This window comes from Euprymna scolopes, chromosome 17, assembly GCF_053919585.1.
Source record: "Euprymna scolopes isolate OS-2025 chromosome 17, ASM5391958v1, whole genome shotgun sequence".
Taxonomy (NCBI): Eukaryota; Metazoa; Mollusca; class Cephalopoda; order Sepiida; family Sepiolidae; genus Euprymna; species Euprymna scolopes.
Window position 1 is genome coordinate 67,709,062 of NC_136498.1, and position 20,658 is coordinate 67,729,719.

At 31.4% G+C, this 20,658-nt stretch overlaps 2 protein-coding genes across 2 annotated transcripts in view; one reads left to right on the forward strand and one right to left on the reverse strand.

Annotated features, from left to right (window-relative positions):
* Nucleotides 1–1,667, forward strand: part of LOC145296767 (uncharacterized) — a 242,404-nt gene extending 240,737 nt beyond the window's left edge. Inside the window, exon 39 of the mRNA XM_080142821.1 lies at nucleotides 1,394–1,667. Within this exon, the coding sequence (XP_079998947.1) occupies nucleotides 1,394–1,447 (54 nt within the window). The 3' untranslated portion in view covers nucleotides 1,448–1,667. The remainder of the gene's footprint in view (nucleotides 1–1,393) is intronic.
* A 183-nt stretch (nucleotides 1,668–1,850) lies between these two features.
* The window catches only part of LOC145296768 (RB1-inducible coiled-coil protein 1-like), a 285,724-nt gene continuing 266,916 nt past the window's right edge, over nucleotides 1,851–20,658 (reverse strand). Inside the window, exons 17-26 of the mRNA XM_080142822.1 lie at nucleotides 18,692–18,814; nucleotides 14,945–15,053; nucleotides 11,922–11,985; nucleotides 9,020–9,118; nucleotides 7,526–7,559; nucleotides 6,532–6,579; nucleotides 6,378–6,433; nucleotides 2,585–2,712; nucleotides 2,419–2,489; nucleotides 1,851–2,264 (exon numbers count right to left, since the gene is read on the reverse strand). Coding sequence (XP_079998948.1) covers nucleotides 2,034–2,264; nucleotides 2,419–2,489; nucleotides 2,585–2,712; nucleotides 6,378–6,433; nucleotides 6,532–6,579; nucleotides 7,526–7,559; nucleotides 9,020–9,118; nucleotides 11,922–11,985; nucleotides 14,945–15,053; nucleotides 18,692–18,814 — 963 coding nt within the window. The 3' untranslated portion in view covers nucleotides 1,851–2,033. The remainder of the gene's footprint in view (nucleotides 2,265–2,418; nucleotides 2,490–2,584; nucleotides 2,713–6,377; nucleotides 6,434–6,531; nucleotides 6,580–7,525; nucleotides 7,560–9,019; nucleotides 9,119–11,921; nucleotides 11,986–14,944; nucleotides 15,054–18,691; nucleotides 18,815–20,658) is intronic.

Consider the following 20,658-nt stretch of genomic DNA (forward strand, 5'->3'; position numbering starts at 1 on the left):
TTTTTTTATACAATTACCTAGAATCAATTAATAAAATATATGTAAAGTTTAATTAGGATTTCGATTTGCATCATTGGTGACAAAGTAGAAATGGTTATCCATCATAGTTTCAGTAGAACTTAAGATTACCACTTCTTTTTTCTTTTTTTTTTTTTTTTAAAAAGACCTTTGAATTGCATTTAGAAATGTGTAGACAGCAGCCTAGAAAGAAAATGGCCACGGAGTACAAGTTTTATGCAAAAACTGAAAGATCCTTACATAAATTATAATTTGTAAGGAAAAGTTTGCTTCACTCCAAAGTTTTTTTTTTTTTTTTGTATTGAACAATGAAATCCATCTTTTTAACATTTTCATCTTCAACCATCAATTGTCTGCACATGGTAAATTACAGATTTAACACCTCCAATAATTTGCTATTAACTGATGCTTGACAATTCAATGAATCAGTTTGAAATTAGAAAGCTTCATGACAATTTGGAATATTGTTATTTCTTTAATCTGCATGAAATCATTGTCACAAACATAATTTACAAAACTTGAACACTTTCTAAAAACTCAGCCATTTCCTTTCTGTGCCACTGTGTCAGCACATTACCCATGTTATTTTGATTGTTGCAGAATTATTTTAATGCAAATATTTTCAATTCCTTGGTCGACAATGAAATGCATTAAAAGTAATTATTTGATTAAAAAGATTTTGATAAATAAACTAACCAAAAGTAACTATGATAAAATCATGAAGCAGTCAGAAAAATGGTGAGAGAAAATTTTTTTTCGTCGACTTTATAATGAATGTTTGTTTCGCTTATAAACTATTTTTGCAATCATTCAAATATTTTGTAATGTTTGTAAAATAGTTTTGCAAATAATTAACAAGCACATCATTGGATGCAAGTTATTTTCAAATATTTTGATCTTCTTTCTATGAAGAAATTTAGGTTTTGGCTCAAATTCCTCCTATATAAAAAAAAGCAAAAATAAAGGAAAATCTGAATAATATACATATGAAACAAAAACATTCTAAAAATCACATAAATTTATCAAATAATTTTATTTTTAAATAAGAAAATCAAACTTTATGAATATCAGGAGTGAATCGTCTTATCTACCTTTGAAAAAAAAAAAAATTCCAAGGCAAGGGACATAATTCAATTATACCAAATTTATGTTGTAATGCCTACTAATTCTCATTATTTCTTCATCAAAATATAACTATTTTATCAATTTATGTGATTTTTTGAATATGGTATTTTCGTTTCATCACTGGTACATACCTCATACAGATTTTTCTTTTATCTTTGTTTCGTAATATAGATGGGAATTCCGGACAATAACTGAAATATACTAGCCTTCTTCATTTATCATTTCTTTATATTTGCTTTCCTTTTTCCAGAGACAACAGGAGATGCAACAAATGAGAAAGCAACTACATAAAATGTTGCTTTAGACTCTGAACATACATGACAGGACACTAAGTATCAAATTTTAATGCATTCGAATTCCAAATTTGTTCTTCCAATTTATACATTTTTGTAACTGGAATAAGTTTAAAAAAAAAAAAAATTATTGAAATTTCTGCATTCTTTTGTATGTCTTGTTCTTATTACTGAAAAGAAAATAATGAATTAAGAATAAAAGATAAAGTTTTATTAAATTTATTTAATTAATTATTTTCAGACTCATTTTAATTCTATATGTAAATTTGTACAACAATCAGAAAAAAAAACACTGCACAATGACATGCAACACATTCACTATGCAGCAGCAGCAGCAACAGCAGCAGCAGAAGAAAAGTGAGTGAGGAAGAGGGATTAGCAAATGGGTAGGTGGGGGTAGTGGCAAACCTACCCACTTTTTTTTTTTTTTTTTTTTTTTTTAGTTCCAATGAGAGTAGAAAAAAAGGGAGAGAAGAGCAGTGCAGACAGAATGCTGCTGCATGGCTCACACAGAATCACTTGACTTTACAAAAGACAGAAGGGGGCGGGGGGCAGCATCTCCTCCAACTAGAGAAAGAAGAGGGGGAGCAGTTCCTTTCAGGAGGAGGAGGAGGAGGTGTTATTGTTGTTGCTGCTACTGATTTTTGTAGATGTGGTTGCGGTGGTGGTAGGGGTAATAGATGTTGCTGCCGCAGTGGTTGTTATCTGAGCACTAATTGCAACACCACTGTCAACCATTTCTCGAGTTAGCCGAGGATCTTTAGGCCATGGTTTAGCCCGAACTCGATAAAACTTTGTTCCCTGGGGTACACGATATCTGTTTTGAGGCTGAAATTTAAAAAAAAAAAAAAAATGACACTGTATTGAATTTGCTTGACCAGTGACAGAATCAATTTTTAAAAAAAATTACATTTGAAAACATTTTAATAAGTACCCCCCCCTCAATCCACTATCAAGTGGTTTGGTTAAGAAAAGTACTGACCTTTTTTGCTATGCAATATTCTTTATCAGTAATGACACCCAAAACCCATGGCTCTCTTGGTATGCTGGGACCTAAAAGACAAAATTATAATAGTTAGATACTGAAACAGAAATATATACATATCTCTCAAAAACCTGTTTTGTCATGAGAAAGACAGCTTGCTTACCTGACCGTAATCCTAGGTTGTCTAAGCAGTCTGTATGCAAGAAATGTAAAGTGTTTCCAACTGTAAACACTACATAGTGGCCATGCTCTTCATCTAAACATAGCAAAACCAAGTCTCCAGCTTGGAAGCTGAAAGAAGAGAAAAGATAACTTTTTAAACACATAAATGATTCAAGAGCAACCTCTTTTATAAACTTAGTTGTCAAATCTGTGATCATCTCAATGCCTGTTTCACTCAGAGTTTTCAACATTTTTGCAACATTGTCTTTAAATGAGACAAGATTATCCTTTCTTGTTTTCCTCTTAAAATGTATCTATTCAATTTATGTGTTTAGAAGTTTGACAGACCAATGAAAATGCTATTTTAAATTTAAGCCTGACAGACCAACATTGAGATGCACTATATTGAATGAGGTGAACCAGTGTTAATTATTCTGTATTATTTTTCTTTCATCCGAGTTAACTTTTTTGTTGTTAATCAACCTAATAATATATTTGCAAACCATGAAAATAGCTGTATTTCACAGAAGAGAGATTATTAATTTTTCTTTGACTATTTTATCTTGTAACAAAATAAATATTAGTTTTATTTTTAAGAAATTAATAAGAAAAAAGCTCTGGGTAATCCTATGATTCCAGCTAGGACAACCGAATATTCTTTTCATTGTTTTAATACTCTGTTGATATTTTTATTTATTTATTTATTATTATTTTTTTTTTTATTACATTTTCACCCCAAACAAGGCACATTGCCACTTTGTTGTAGGGGGCTACTATCAATGACATAATCTACAGGGGTACTATATGGGGAGTCAGGCAGCAAGATGTCAGCTCACGTTACACTTGAACTTCTACATGTCAGTACAGTTGGGGAAGCAGGAACCCAGAAGGGAATTTCAAAGTCTACTGGTTCTGGGGAAGAAACTACCGAAGTAGAAGGCTCTCCTACATTTAAGGATCGCTTCTGTGAAGGGGTGGGATTTAGCTGCTTATCGGGTTTATCGGGATATTTACGTCAAGGGGGTGCGAGTGCTTGCAGTTTATCGGAGCATTCACCATTAAAGTACTTGTAGAACAGGCAGAGGGATACTACATTTCGTCGATGGGACAGAGGCTGAAGCGTAGATGACAGTTCAGGACCTATCAGGTTGGTGACTCTCTTTTGAACCTTGTCTAGGAGCGAGAGACTAGTAGCAGATGCACCAACCCAAATATGACAACAATACTCCATACATGGGCGAATGGTGGCCTTGTAGAGGTACAGGATACTTTCGGGCGTTAGTAGCTTTCTAGCACAGTAAAGTTCGCAGTGGTCCTGGCAATGCTCTCAATGTAATTGTTCCAACTCATGTTTCCTGTGAATGTTAGGCCAAGGAGTTTAAAAGATGTACTTTCAGATAAAGTCTTTGGCCATTGCTATTGGTGGTAGAGAAGGTTTCTTGACGTCATTGAAGGAAACAAATCTTATGTTTTTATATAGAATGATGTGATTTTTGGTAGATTAACTGTGTCGGATATATACTTGAGTTAAAACAAGAAGGAAAATATTCTGTTGTCCTAGCCCTAATGATGAAAAATGCTAGCTATCACTTCATAACAAGACACTTCTCACAGCCTTATTTATGACTCCAAAATAGAAATCAAACTAATTTCTATGACCAATAAAATTTTCTCTATACTTAGATAAGTCATTAATGTGTGCAACACCATGCTTAGGTTGAATCGACTCTTAATGACTCAGAAATATCACAAACTACTCCCATTTCAACCTGTTCATTGCGTCCTGCATGACAATATTGAGACACTTCCTTTTTCAACATTGTTGGTCAAGAAATTCTTTCCTGGTCAGATATTAGTGATTAGTTAGGTTTTCAGCTGTAATCAGGCAAACAAATGTAAATACCTTGTTTTGTTTTTTTTTTCTTCAGAGCAACCTCTTTTATAAACCTAATTTGTCAAGTCTGTGATTATCTCAATGCCTGTTTCACTCAGTTTTCAACATTTTTGCAGCATTGTCTAGGGATCCTGCATCTTCCCTACAGCATTTCTTTCTAAATTCTTGTAATAGCTCAACTAGATACTCGGTCTGTAACTTTTATCATCTATATACCATTTCCAAGCATCCCTTGTGTCCTGTTCATTTGTTGCTAGCACCTCATTGTTATTTTGAATGTGTTTAGCTATACTGAATACTTCATTCTTCTCTTTGTAGTACATTTGAAAACCTAGCTTACTCAGCCTCCATCTTGCCTTTGCAGCTTGCTCTTCTTGCTGTCTTCTACCTGGTACAAATCATTTTAGTTTACAATAATGATTTAGTAGAATCCTATTTTCAGTTCTTTTCTAAAAAGCTTAGCCCAAACTTGCTTATACAGGTTGACAGCATAAACTTTTAGTGAGCTATTTAATACCTATTTTATGATTAATTATAAATTAACTTTTATAAGATTCATACCTTTCTACCATATTAATCTATCATAGAACTGATGGGATTTAAACTGTTTCGCCAATACCATTAATCCACTGATACCTTCACACTCTCCTCTAAGATAGTAAAATCTTGCTTTTTGAACTAACATTTTTTTTCTTGTAGATCAATGTTGAATGGAAGAAATAGTCAATGGTTAAACACACAATATGATTGAAAAGTGGATTTATATCAAGTTTACATAATTTTATGATTATAGCAAATATTTATTATACAGAAGTTCAAAATCAGCCAAACTTTTTCAAGTTGAATATAAGTATAAAATATGATCTGGTTTGAGACACATTTTATTTGGAGACAAAATACATAAGAATGAAATTTTAATAAGAAGTCTCATTTAAAACAAAGGGAGATAACTCAATACTTATCAGATTTATGCTATAATGCATACAAATAATATTTTGACTCTTCAATTTCTTGTGATACAACCACTATCAATAATTTCCCCAACTCTCTATCTGTACCGAAATCTAAACCTGGCTTCTTTGAACAAAGCTTATTTCCTAGAACTATTGACTATAATATAGTAGTCCAATATGAACAAGTTCCTTATCCTCGAGTGGCCTTCGTGCCTTGAAGTGTTTTTTTTTTCCTTGTAAAAAAATAAATAAATTTAACAACCAACCATTTGGAATAATGGTTAGCAAGTTTGTTACTGTGCTCAGAGACCAGGATTCAATCCTCAGGTGAGTTATAGATCCTGTACCATATACATATAATACTAAGTAGAGCAATCCAAGGAAAGGAACAGTGCTCTCTTCTATATCTACAAAGATAAATTTAGAAAACCAAGTAATTTTATAAATTTTTTTATTAAATGGCTAAAATCATGTCTTATCAATTTTTTTCTGAGACTTTCATTGTTCAAACATCTTAATCATAGAAGACTTAGTGCTTTTTCTCTTTTAAATTTACAAATTAAACTTGTAGAATGTTTGAAGAAATATGACCAGTTTCTCTATTCAAAATTTGCACTAATCATCAATTCAGACTTTACGGCAACTGTCAATCATCAGATGTGTACCTTTCTCTTTTCATGAGGGTTTGACCCCTTGGATTAATATCACCAAAAACATAAAAAGAAAAAAAAACCTGTCTTCTATTAATAAATTGCTTTAACAACAAAAGTTTTCCAAAGAAAAATATTACATTACTCGGTTTTCTAAATTTTCAAATCAAACTTGTGAAAAATGTTTTCAAAGATATGATCAAGTTTCTTGACTAGTTTATATAATTTGTATCAGAATATATTACATAACAAAAAAAAATGATCTTAAAAGTATGAGCATTCTATGAGGGCACTTACCTTGTGATAGAAACTTTGTCTTGTTCTAATACACTGGCACTCATGGACAATTCCATCTAAAAAAAAAAAAAACAGACACATGATAAGATAACATATTGATACAATTATTGAGAAGATTGAAGTTTAGAGAAATAGAAAATATTCATCAACTTACCACTTTATGTTGCAACTTTTGAATTCTATCGTCTTTAAATTTGATGGTCTGTAATGAGGAAAATATTTGGAATTTTAATTAAACAGTTTTTGTTTTAAACTAGTTTGATATTAATTTATAAAATTAATTTTTTTTTTACATTGGCGTCACCACTTATCAAGGTAGAGAGACCACTCAAGGATAAGAGTTAAAGAGTGAACAGTAGTCAAAAGGGCAATATCGTAATCGATAGTAATGGAAGTTCGGTAAATCTGTTAACTTAAGTGGAACGGCTCCTCAGAAACTTGTTCACGTTTGACTTGAAGACAACCATATTATAGACAGCAGGAAAACGGAAGCCAATTCCACAGACGTGCAGTTCTAAGAAGCTTTGTTCATCGAATCTACATTTAGGTTTAGGCACAGATAAAGAGTTGGGGGGGGGGAATTATTGATAGTGTTTCAGCTAGACGAGTGTTTCTTGTGAAAGTTTGGCGAGGGAGGACCATAGATTGAAGCTCAGTCGAACACTTTCCATGAAAATACCGATAAAGCAGAGACAAACTCGCAACATCTCTTCTGTGAGATAGAGGTTGCAGCGAAGAGAAAAGGACATCTCTCACGAGGCCACGAAGTCTATTTTGAACCCTATCAAGGCAGGACAGATCCTTTCTAGCAGCTCCTGCCCAGATGTGGACGTACCTTTGTTACAAACTGAGCAAATATCATTTCTAAACTTAATTTCAGTAAAAGCAAAATGAATTTCTTGTTATTTTATAGCAAAATATCTTTTAGACTTAACAAATATAGAGAAGCTTTTAAAAATAAAGCTTACTTCAGAGTTTTTTGGTAGGTTAAATCTCCAAGAAGTTATCAGCCTATTACATGTGTTAGTCAAGTAAAGGGCAAAGGTGATGGTTTTAAGCCTTGCTTTAATCTAGGGCTAACAATTTGAAGGAAAAAAAAATGTAATCTAGGGCTAACAATTTGAAGAAAAAAAAATATAATTTCTTACCTTTTCCATTTCCATCAATTTATCTTCTTCACATCTGAAAAAAAAAAAATCCCAAATTAAAATTTTTTATTTAAATTATTTTTACTTTATAAACAACATAACATGGTTTATTTACTTTAAAAGTTTCTAATAAACAGCATATGAATTGTTGTAAAAATTAAGCTTTCATATTGAAAATATTACTTTTTAAATATTTGATTAAAAAAAAAAAAAATGCATATCATTTAACACATTGTGCAGGAAATTTACTTTCACAAATTAAGAATAAGTTTTCAGCACCAAAATTCCATCATCAAACTCTAGCACTAACCCTAAGTGGTAAGTAATCTTATTCTTTCTATTTTTGTTCAAATAATTTTTAATGATGCAGACATCGGTAGTATTAATGTACAATTTTTGTTTTCAAGATGATATTTATTGACAGTTTTATGTATTTGGTAAGTATTCTGGATTAATCAGTATTTGGGTATTTTTTAATCGATAGAAAATTAACACAATGATTTGGTGGCGATGTTAGTAGAAAAGTAATAGCGAGTCAAAGTTGATGCTACCTTCTCTTTGAAAGGTTTGTTTTGGAGAGTATGTATGAATGGATTGATTAATTTGAGTGCAAAATTCCTGGAAACACTCACGAGTGCTTAAGGTAATTGGAATGCAGAACAGATTAGCATAAAAAGTTGTAACTTGTTTTCCTGTAGTGTTGGAAGTTTCAAGGGAAAAAATGTAGTTTACTTTATATAATAAAGAAAGAAGAAATCAAGCTTATACTTAACTTCAACTGAATATGGTAAAGGTTATTCAAAACAAAAGCAAACATTCCTTGGTTTTTTTTTTTGATTTTTTTTTTTTAGTCAACTACTGAAGAAAATCAGGGCAAATAGAAACTTAAGAGTCACTGAATATCTACACGAGACCTACCATCCTCAGGTTTTTAATATAAAACATCATGTCCTGTTTAATTACTGTTGTAATACATTGATTCATTTCACACGAGTACATAATCAAACTCAGATATCCATGTATCTCATAATAAAATGAAGTGTTAGTCCTAGGATGAAGCCCCCCCTTGGTTCCTGAGAAGTTACTGAAGTAAAATGAAAGTGATAAACATGTTTTAGAGAGACTAAAAGTGACCAGATAGGGATGGGTCTCTGAAAGGTGTCACATTTTATTTTCTTAATTAAAAAAACAAAAAAAATTGATCAATTTACGTGATTTTTTGAATATGATAATTTTGTTCCATCATTGGTACATACATAATACAGATTTGTCTTTATTTTTGTTTTTTAATATAGTGGAATTCTCAACAAGAACCTTTGATTTTAGTATAAATAAGAAGTCAGCAAATATGATGAAATCTCAATATCCTGAGCAAAGAATTAAAATCTACTTTGTTACTAAAGTTCATTATAGACGACTTTTTTTTTTAATGCTTAACTGATGAAATTAAAAAAATGATTAATATATATATAGAAACAAATACAATTCATTTACCTGGCAGTATCATCTAAGCTCTCAGGTTCTACATCAGACCTGTCAGTTACTTTGGATTTGACTGCTTCCAATTCAGTAAGCAGTTGTCGTTGGTAAGATCTGCAGAAACACATAAATGGTCATATATTACATAATTGTATTAATATGAAGCTAAAAGCATATACATCAAAACAAATAGATTTAATTTCATCAAGGTTTAAATAGCAATATATTTTTCTAATGATTTAAAAAATTAAGAAAAAAAGGGTAGTAAAGAAAATTGATCTATCAATATATTGGCTTGCGATTTTTTTATTATAATAGATATGTGTGGGAGACACTAAGTTGTTAAACATCCAGTTTTCATTTTATTTTTATTTTTTGGTCCCCTGACAAAAGAAGGGTAGACCTGTAAATTCATCCTCGTCCATTCGTCTTTCCGCACTTTTCTCAATAACTACGCCTTGGAATTTTGTGAAATTTTGCACAAACATTAAACATGATATGAATAAAAAAGTAACAGAACAGATTTTCCGGGAAAACTTTGTTTGCCCCACTAGATGAACTTAGTCATTGCTTTTTTTGCATAGTGCAGAACTAAAATTTACATATGTTAAAGCCTAAAACTGCACCGTTTGTTCATTTTCACCAGGATTTGACGTCCCCTGGGGACTTTTAGGGCTAAATGGGGGGGGGGGACAAATGCTGAACTTAATCATTTTTTTAATGCCTCATTCACTGTGCACGGGGGACCATGCATGCTTCACTTGGTTTTATTGCATTTTCACCCCAAACCAGGCACAGTGCCACTTTGATGTAGGGGGCTACTATATGGGACATAATTGCAGAAATTCTATGATGGGAGTTGAGCAGCGAGATGTCTGTTTACATTACACTTGAACTTCTGTGTGTCAGTTGTCAAGGAAGCAAGACTCCAGAAGGGAATTCCAAAGTCCAATAGTTCTGGGGAAGAATCTATTAGAGTAGAAGGCTTTCTAGCATCTGAGGATCTCTGTATAGGGGTGGGATTTTGCTGCTTGTTGGGGTTGTCAGGAGTATGCTTGTAGTTCATTGAAGCATCTACCATTAAGATACTTGTAAAATAGGCAGAGATGTAATATTTCGTCGGTGGGAGAGAGGCTGGAGCCTAGTTCACAGTTCGGACCTATTAGTTTGGCAACTCTTCTTAACCCTGTCCAGGAGTGAGAGACTAGTAGCAGATGCACCAGCGTGAATGGTGGCCTTGTAGAGGTACAGGATACTTTCAGGCGTAAGTAACTTTCTAGCACGGTAGAGAGACCATCTTCCTCACAGCAGCTGCGACAATGCCCTCGATGTATCTGTTCCAACTCATGTTAAGCCAAGGAGTTTGAACAAAGTATTTTCAGGTAATGTATCTTTAGCCATAACTATTGATGGTTGAGAAGGTTTCTTGTAATTATTAAAAGGAAAGAAGCTTAGTCTAGGCAGCATTGAATGTTACCATCCATTTTTGTCCCCATTCCACTACAGACTTGAGATCTTACTCTAAGGTTTCCGCCATTGCCTTAGATATGTGTTCATTTGTTTTCCCCTCGTGCCTACCATAGAGCGTGGTGTCATCCGAAAATATATCCATCTCAGAGACAATTATATCAGGGAGGTCATTTATGAATATAACAAATAATAAAAGCCCAAGGATCGAACCCTGAGGCACACCTGCATTTATATCATATTGTTCTGACGTACGTCCATTGAGAACAACCCGAATTCTTCTCTTACTTAAAAAGGATTTAATTATGTTAAGTATTCATCCAGTAATACCATATGATCTGATTCTCATGAGAAGACTCATGTCATACATTGTCAAAAGCCTTAGATATATCTAGGACTACTGCCCTACCTTCCCCTGCTTTATTCAGTGCATGGTAAATATGTTCAGAGATTACAGTTAGGATATCTACAGTAGAGTAGGCTTGTCTAAATTCATATTCTTGGTTGGACAGAAGTTTAGCAGCTGTAAGGTGGTAGACAAGAGCTTGATTGATTGTGAACTCAAATATTTTTGGCGAAAAGAGGGCGGAGCCTAATGGGGCGATAATTTAATGGGTCAGTTCTTTTGCTAGAATTCTTGTAAGCTGGTACCACAGAAGCAGTTTTCCAGCAGTCAGGAAAGCAAGATTCATTAAGGCATTTGTTGAGTTTGAAGAGAACTGGAGAAACCTCTACGGAGCATTTTTTTAATAGTAGTCAGGATGAGATCAGGTCCATATGCTTTTGAGGTGTCTAGGCTTTTTTTATGATATTGATTATATTGAACAGTTCATTTGATTTAAATACAATTCAGATAATGAGGCCTCACATCAGTAGGGAAGGAGGGGAATAATATGCAGAAAAGTCATCGAAAGAGAGGCCCTGAAAAGGTTTGTATTATCTCCTGATGACCAGACATTATTTGGAGGTCAAAATGAAATACCCTACAACTTATAAACATAATTATATACAAGTCTACAAGGTAAACTGTTTTATTTAAACAATATTTTCTGTTTGTTGCTTGCTTCATAACAAGTTTCTGTTAGTTTTCTGGTAGCAAATATCATTCAGTGTGATCTTAGTCTGGTACAAGTTCATGAAAATAACTAAGCCATGACAAACATGTTTGAGAAGACTCTTAAATATTACTATAATGACTAATATAGGTTTAAAAATGAAAAGTTTACAAAGATTTACATATTTTGGGTTTAGCTTCATCACAGTTGTCATATTCATTCATAAAAATTGTAAATACTATTCGTAATCTGAATTAGAAAATGCTGTCACTTTAAAAAAGAATTTTGTTTAAATGCTTACAAAAAAGTTTAATTCTTAAGAAACAATATAAAATGTAAATACACATTGTTACCCTCCCCCTCTCATCATCCCTCAAATAAAAACTTTTCCTTACTCCATTTCTTGAATCTTTTGTTCCATTTGTTTTTTCTTTAACTCTTCTTCTGATTCACTGAGATCTGAAAAAAAAACAAAAAAACTTAAGATATTCTGTTAAAAGTTCCTCATCACAGCATGCTTGTGATGTTGAAAGTTTATTTATGAAAATATTTGACATACATAAATGATTATTGCTCTTTGGATGATAGACTTCATAAACTGGTATTTTCAAAGAAAAACATTCAACATCATTTTTTTTTTTTTTTAATTTGAACAAGATATAGAACAATTTTATTGTGTCAAATCGAAAACAATTACTAAACACCAATGAAACTCTTAGGGATTTTTACTGTTTTATTTACTTGAATTGAATATCTTGGTGCAAGTCCAGGATTCAACCTAAAAAATACAGAAAAATCTTTGATATACATATTCATCACAATGAAAATGTCATATTCCAAAAAATCATGTAAATTGATCAAGTAGTTTATTTTGTTTTTTTTTTTAACTAAAAAAATAAAATTTTATGAAGAGGTGATACATAGTCATGACCCACCATGTTTAATTAATAAACAGAGACAACTCAAATAAGACACTGGTTAACTGCCCCTTATTCTTGTAATGGTTATGATAATACTATTAATCACTAACAATTGCAAAATTTGATTTTATTAGTCTTTAAGAAAAAACTACTCCATCAATTTTTGGAGTATGATATTTTCGTTCTGTGATGGGTATGTATATCAAAGATTTTTCTTTCTTTTTTTTTTATTAGATTGAACTCTAGACTTGCACTATTGTCGATTATTTCAGTTTGTTGATAATTTTGGTTCTATTATCAAAAACTTTAATCTTATATAAAAAGATATATCAATAGAAACATTGAATAATTTATTTTTTATCAAACATGTTCTGCATGTGTACACAGTCTGAAGATGTATGGAAGGGAAAATCTAGCCAGTGAAGGTTGAGGATATGTGTTGCATGGAGAGAAATCATGAGATGGGTGTGTAATGTGAGTTTTAACGACAGGCTTAGATCTGATAATTTTTTTCACAAATAGTATTATATTATGGACTAATAAATCCATATTTTAATTTATGAAACGATACAAATGCACAAAAATCATATTTTTATTTATTTTTAATTGTGAAGGGTCACAAAAATATTGAACTTTTCTGTCTGACTGAACAAAAAATGGATTCTTAAAATACTTTTGTGCAATGCCAAGTGGAAACAATGTTATTTATAAAATAAAATCTGACTGGAAGTTTTCACATTGTGTAATTGGTTGAGAGAAGACATATTGACCTTTGTTGTGCCCAAGAAACATGAAGTATATATTTTATGTTTGTAGAACAGGATTTGTAAATCATTGTATATAAAAAGAAAAATTCCATTTAAAAATGTTTTAAAACAAACGTTTTTAAATGCACCAAATCATAATTGCTGCCGAGCTACTATAAGTCCTGACATGGAATACTCAATAAATGATATTTATCTGTTGATCTGTTATTACCAACCCTTGGTTACCAATCTGACATGACACTTAGTTAAGTTGGGAGAAAGAAAGAAATGCTAAGAGAACTAAGTCTACATAAGTTGCTTAGGTCATAGTATAAAAATGTACAACAGAGTACACTATCATAATTATGAAAAAACTTCAAGATTCCAAGCGTTTTTTTTTCTTTTTCTCTATTTTTGCTTCTTAGAAGGAATTTTTAATCAACAATTTTTGTCTCAGATTGTCTTTTGCTCCTGTGAAATTTTAATAAAATCCAAATTATATATATATATATATATATTTTTTTTTTTTTTTAAATACACTATCATTAGCTTTTTATGTAAGTACAAAACTGATATTAGTTTGAAAGTAATGACTCCTACCTTTGTCTAATAATTCATGCATCTTTGTTCATTACTGAAGTAAAATCAAGTTCTGAACTTAAAATGCAAACAGAACATCAAAGAAACCAAGTCACAGAGAATGACCTTGCAAAACAAAAATTGGCAGAGTATTACTTCTGTATTAATCAAAGAACGTTTTTTGTTTAACTCAACCATACATCACTCTTTTGAACTGTAAAATCCACCTTCAAAAAGAGTTGGACATGGATTCAAAGTAGATCTTGGGGAAACCTCCTTAGTTTCATGAACACAATTTAAGTATTAGAAAAAGTAATGCAAATAAATTTACTAAAAATAAGACAAGTTAAGTGGACCTTTCTTTTTGAAGTAATAATACACTGGCAACAGTTTTAGTTGCCGATTACTTCAATTCTTCATGGATTCCCATAGCAATTCAATTAATGGCATGTTTTGGTTTATTCTTTTTATGCTATAGTTAAGGTGAATTATTTTGGGAAGAATATTTCATTTTAAACTAAATTTTTTGTTAAACTAAAATAAGACGTGAATAGAAACTGAAAGAAAAAAAAGTTCTGCTACCAAAGCTATTCAATGATTGAGGCAAAATGATGCAGGAAGCTAGTTTTTTTTTTTTTTTTTTTTTTTTTGAGGTAGGGAGGGGGGTCTTAGTGGAACTCGCTCCAGACAAGGCATAAAGCCACTTAATGTAAGGAGCTAACAAAAACAAAATTGATTCTCAAAAAGACAGAAGATGCCTAGTGACTACATAAGTCTATAGAAAGGAGGAAAACAGCATGAAGAGAATTCCACGAGCCTATATAATTCTTGGAAATAAACTACTAAAATAGGAAACTGTATTACAATGATGTATCAAAACAGTGAATTGATGGTGACTATTAGACCAAAAGTTCAAATGAACTGGAACAATGGAAGCAGGGAATAATTCAGACAATTCTGAAAAATCCATTCCATAAGTTATGTTTAAAAATGGATGGGTAGCATAAATAATTTCTCAATATACTGAGCCATTCTTGAAAAGCATAAAATATAATATGAAATATTTTGAGGAAAATCTGTGACGGAAGTTAAGTCAGAACCATGGTTGATTTGAACTCACCATAACAAAAATGAAAGTGGAATTTGCTTGATGACAATGATCGAAAAACTCACCTTCAAGTTTCTGCTGATTACTTGTCAATTCATTCACTTTCTTTTGAAGTTCAGAAATTATCTGATCTTTTTCTTCAGCCAATTTGGACAATGCTTGATTAAACACAGTCTGAAAAAGAAAAATTCATACATTTAGAAGAAAGTTACTTTTTAACTAAAGATTTATTAGTGCTGTTAATTTAATTTTTTTTTAGATTCCATGTTTAAAATTCTTGTAACGAATTAAAATATTTGTACAAAAAAAAAAAAAAAAAAATTAACCTACCACAAAACAATGAAAAATTCAACTGATTTTTGTGCTTTTATTCTCAATATTTTCTTAACTATAATAAAAGGCTACTGTTATAGAGGACCCTATGTAAGAAGTTGAGCAGTGAGATGTCTGTTCGCATTATATTTAAATGTTCACATAAACAGGAAACATGGAGGGAATTCCAAAGTATAACAGACCGAGGGAAGAAATTGATAAAGTAGAAGATTTTCCAGCATCTAGGTTCATCAACATTCAAGGTGTGGAATTTTGCTGCTTGTCCGGGTATGTATGTCTTTATGACTTTGGCAGAGTATATTTCATTAAAGTACTGGTAAAACAGGCACGGGGGTGCAACATTGTAGCGATGGGACATGGGCTAGAGTTTAGTTGATAGTTTGGGACCTATTAGATTTGAGACTGTTTTCGACTGTCTAAGAGGGAGAGACTATTGATAGATGTGTCAGTTTAGGTGTGGCAGCAATACTCTATGCATGAGCGAAACATGGCTTTGTAGAGATATAAAGATATTCTCAGGTGTGAGTATTTTTTTATAAACCAATGAGCAAGTAATTATATGGTGAATGGCCAGTGTTTTTATATTTCTAGAAGCAAGGATACGAAAAAATTAGGCTATATAATTAATGACTTGTTTCTTTACATTGGAAAATAAATTTAAAATCGATATGTTTTGCTAAAATTTCTTATAAGGAACTTGTGAAAAGTCAACTATAAATTTGTATTTATGAATGCAGACATTAAAAGAAATGGTCAAATTTTAATGTGAAAATGAAACATTTCTTGAATCTGCATTTTAATACATTTAATTTTTATGAATTTATTGTTATGAAAGTAAACTAGATTAACTAGTTTCTTTACACCGCTGTGGTGCCGACTTACAGAATAGCGGCTTCTATTAGATATTACAAACCAGCCAAGTTTAAAGGATTAACATGGATAAATATACTTAAATCCACTTCAGTATTTGATATTTTGTTTATTTTGTGATTATTTCAATAAAATTTGAATGTAAATAAAAATTTAATCGTTTCTCTTTGTAAATATACAATTATTACTTTTGTGTTATTTTTTATTTATTTTCACAAATTTACCTCAATTTAGGTTAATATTTTTGGTCATGGGCAATTTCTTTTCTTTAAGTAAAATCTGGAGATTTTTTTTCTTTTTTCCAAATTTGGTGTGCACAATATTGTGTATCTCTATTCATCTTAAAGAAAACAAGCCACTTAATAATATGGTTAGCTTAACACAGCATTTTAAGTTGCTCTTTACAAAATATCCAAATTAAAAACTTTAATGTACGAAATACTGTAGAAATATTTGCCCAATTATCAAATTGTGTTTCTATCTGTTTTTACATGGTTTATATTTGGGCTTTTATTTTATTTCTTTTAATAAAAGAAAAATCGGTGCCTGTCAAGAATTTCCATTATATTAAGACAAAAATAAAGAAAACCCTGTATTATGTACATACGTGTAATAAAACAAAAATATATTTAAAATTAGTGTAAATTGATCTTTCATTTTTATAAAAAAAATTTAATCGATTACTAAGAATTCATAAGCATTACAATATAAATCTAGTATGAAATATTGAGTTATCTACACTTCTTTGTTTTTTTTAAGATTGGTTTCAAAATGGTGGACAAGACAGCGGTTTTTCAGTTACTCGTAAATTTTGATTTTCTTATTTAAATAAAACTACTTGATCAATTGACATGTTTTTTGGAATATGATATTTTCGTTTTTTTATTTCTGTTTTATATAAAGGGAATTCTGGAAGAGCACTGAAAAGTCTATTTAAATCTCTAATGTGGATCATATTAAGAAGATTAAACGTGTTAACTGTTGAGATGAATCTTACTCAGTGTCATTTTTGCATATTTTTTCAAGTGAATAATTTTGCTTAATATTTAGATTGGTTTATTCTAAGATTATTGCTTCTATTATGATTAATTTTCATTTAACACAGAATGAAATTACATTTTGCCTGATTTTCATTTGACTGACATATGCATTTTAGTTATATATGCTTATGGCCCTTAGTGCATAAGACGGAAACTTTCAACAAACTTAAAATGTTCATAATTCAAAAGGGAATCAAACTAACAATTTAAATTTTATATCTATCTGTTTTGCAAAAATTCCCATATTAAGTTTTCATTTGATATGAAACTAAAATTTGAGTTTGGGATACCAATTTCTATGCTTTAACTACATCAAATTCATAAGTTTGGAATGACATGTTTTTATAAACATAAAATATTTGTAATATAAAAAATATAGGCAATAAGATCCACTGCACGAAACTTATTAACTTGAAATATTTTTTTATTGACTCAGATTATATACATATAGAGGATATTTCAGTATTTTAAAGATTTTTCACCAAAAAGAAAAAAGGGATGCAAATGAAGAGATGCTGCTAAAAGAGTTAACCATTTAAATAACATTCATAAGCAACATGAACTGGAACAAATACATTATGGACATTGCATAGGCTGCAGCAAAGAAAGTTGGTTCACTTTACCATGTTAGAAAATTACTAACATGTGAGAGTATTCTGTATCTACAAAGTTGCTATTTGCCCGTGCCTGGAGTGCTGTTGCCACACCTGAACTCATGCATCTAGTTTCTCCCTCTTAGACAGAATCCAAAAAAAGAGTCTCCAATCTAATTGGTCCCGCACTATCAACTAAGCTCTAACTTTTGTCCCATCACCACACTATTGCATCCCTGTGCCTGTTTTATAAGTATTTTAATGGAATGTGCTCTGAAGAACTCATTGCACTTGTACCCCTTTGATGTAATACCCCTGACAAACCCGTTTAGCAGCAAAACTCTTCACTGTAGAAGTCCCTAGATGCCAGAAAGCCTTCTACTCTTCTTCCCTCAAACTGCTAAACTTTGGAATTCCCTCCCTGTTTCTTGCTCCTCTAACTATACTGATATGCATGTTGCAATATTTTGGATTCTAATGGGATATGATCCCACACAGTCGGACGATTCTATTTATAAACGATGCTGCTAAGAACTGACGAATCAAATTAATTCACGTTCTGCTACCAACCAATCAGAAACCAGAATTGCTTCATAAATATTAAACCTTTTCTGGAGCAATTTCACATGTTCTTTTCTTGGGTTTCGACACGGTAAGAATATTTTGTTCTGTGGAACTGTATACTACAAACAAGTCACCTCCCAGGACTTGTGTGTAACAGCGAACCATCTGAAACTGTTCTGAAACTTAAAATGGCTTACACTTCTAGAATGCATATGTTTAATTCCAATGTAAACAGACATCTCAGTTATCTCCTTACATGGTCCCCTGTAGATATGGTTCCAAATAGTAGCCCCTCATGTCCAAATGGATACATGCCTTGTTTGGAATGAACAAGAGTTACAAAAAAAAAAAAAAATCTATGTATAAGACCATCCTTCACCAAAATCCGCGTAAATGGGAAAAGGTTTCCCACCTGTTTCTCAGCTGCCAACATTGTTCTCTGGTTGTTCAGCATTTCTTCTTGTGCCACTTGCATTTGTTGCTTAAGCTGTTGCAATTCAGTTTCGTGCTTCTCATCCATTGCTTGGTGTGCCGCCTGCAACAAAAAATGACAAACATTATCCCTCAGCAACAGAGAGAAAAACGAACACAGAAGACACAAAATATGGCGTTCAAAAAAAATATGATTATACGATAAATTGCAGAAATTGTACAACTATAATGTTGATCATAGTCTCTGGACAATTATTGAATAATATAACAGCTTTCTTCATGACTAACTCTTTCTCTATGTTGTATATGCATATATATATATATATATATACACACACACAAGGTGAGTACGATATTTAAGGACATGCATTATTTTTACTATGACAGAAATATTCTTTGACTTTATATTTTCTATATTGCAGAATTATTAATGGCAAGCCCTTATAATTACACAACAAATAAAAAGGTGCATGGCTATAAATGTTGTATATTGAAGGGGACAGCTCTCAATATTTAGAGAAATGAAGTAATTAGGAATGAAAATAATATGTATTAAAGGAGAATGCTGAGATCGAACTCGGTGATCAAAAGTTAAAAAGAATGCATATTGCTATTTAGATGCGATTCCAGGAATGTAATAAATTGTCCATTATAGTAAAAATAACTATGCAACAAAGTTAGGTCAAAGCAGGTTGAATGGGACAATGGAAATTAAGGAATGTTCTTTGTGTTGCCAGAACACATGTTGGAAGCATAGTAATTGTCTCATCGTCGTAACCCGTTATATGTCTTGTCCCTGTTATGTGTCCCCCGCTATGCTACACCTTTGTGAATTTGGTCCCATTTACACAACATAAAGACTGAATACAATAATTTAAAAATAGAACTATTTTTAAGTCCCTTTTTTTTTTTTTCCTACTTATAAAATTTGTAAAGAGCTAAAGGCTTAAAATAGAAAGGTATCACTATTATCAAGATGTAGAAGACATTCTACTCAAACTGATGAAAAGATGATGAGAAAACCTATTTATTCGACAAGTACAGCACACCATTAGTGTTAATCCAAGATCTTGCAAAAAGAACATTATGTGTTAGAAGGAACAATCTGAAATGTTGTCCACCAAGACATCAGATACAAGTCTTATGTGATGAGTAATAAAAGGTAATTTTACATCAGGAAAGGTAATTGCTCAATTCGAGCTTGTCAGCTTATCGAACACATACATGGACGATGGAAAATTATGGTGATCTCTAATGGTTGGCCTCTTAAACCTCTAATCTAACAAAGTATCTCTAAAAATCTACATAGAGTAATGTCTACTATAAACCACCAAACTCTAGCATGTCAGCAATTCATATCTCACATAAAAACTGAAGAAAATTTTAATGAATAAAATTACAAAATATATTTATTCTTATCCTCAAAAATGTTTTCCAGTAAAAATGCATTATTTGTTTTGAAGTCATGTCTATGTAAGTATAAATCTGTTTTAAAATAAGATGCCATGCACCCTGCATACACATGATGAAATGTTGCAACTCGGTAACATTGCTTAGTATTTGAATTACTATATAGAAATTTAGGAAGCCAAATAACAAGATTTGTTTTTATATTCTTTAACATAATTTTTTTTTTTTACCTTGAAATTTTTTTTTTATATCTCTAACAGGAAACATGCTTAACAAAAAAAAAGTTTATACTTGAGAAAGGTTAAGTCGAAAGCTTGTGCGTGTCTTTAATATAAAAAAAAATCTTCGGCTTGATAAATTTCTATATTGTAATTATATATATATATATATATATATATATATATATATATATATATGATATAAAGCTGTGTGTGTGTCTGGTCACGAATAAGCTCCTATATGGTTGACTATTTTAAAAAGCTGATTACATATAATGATAGATGTATCAAGACACAGGAATGGGTATGTTTGATCTGG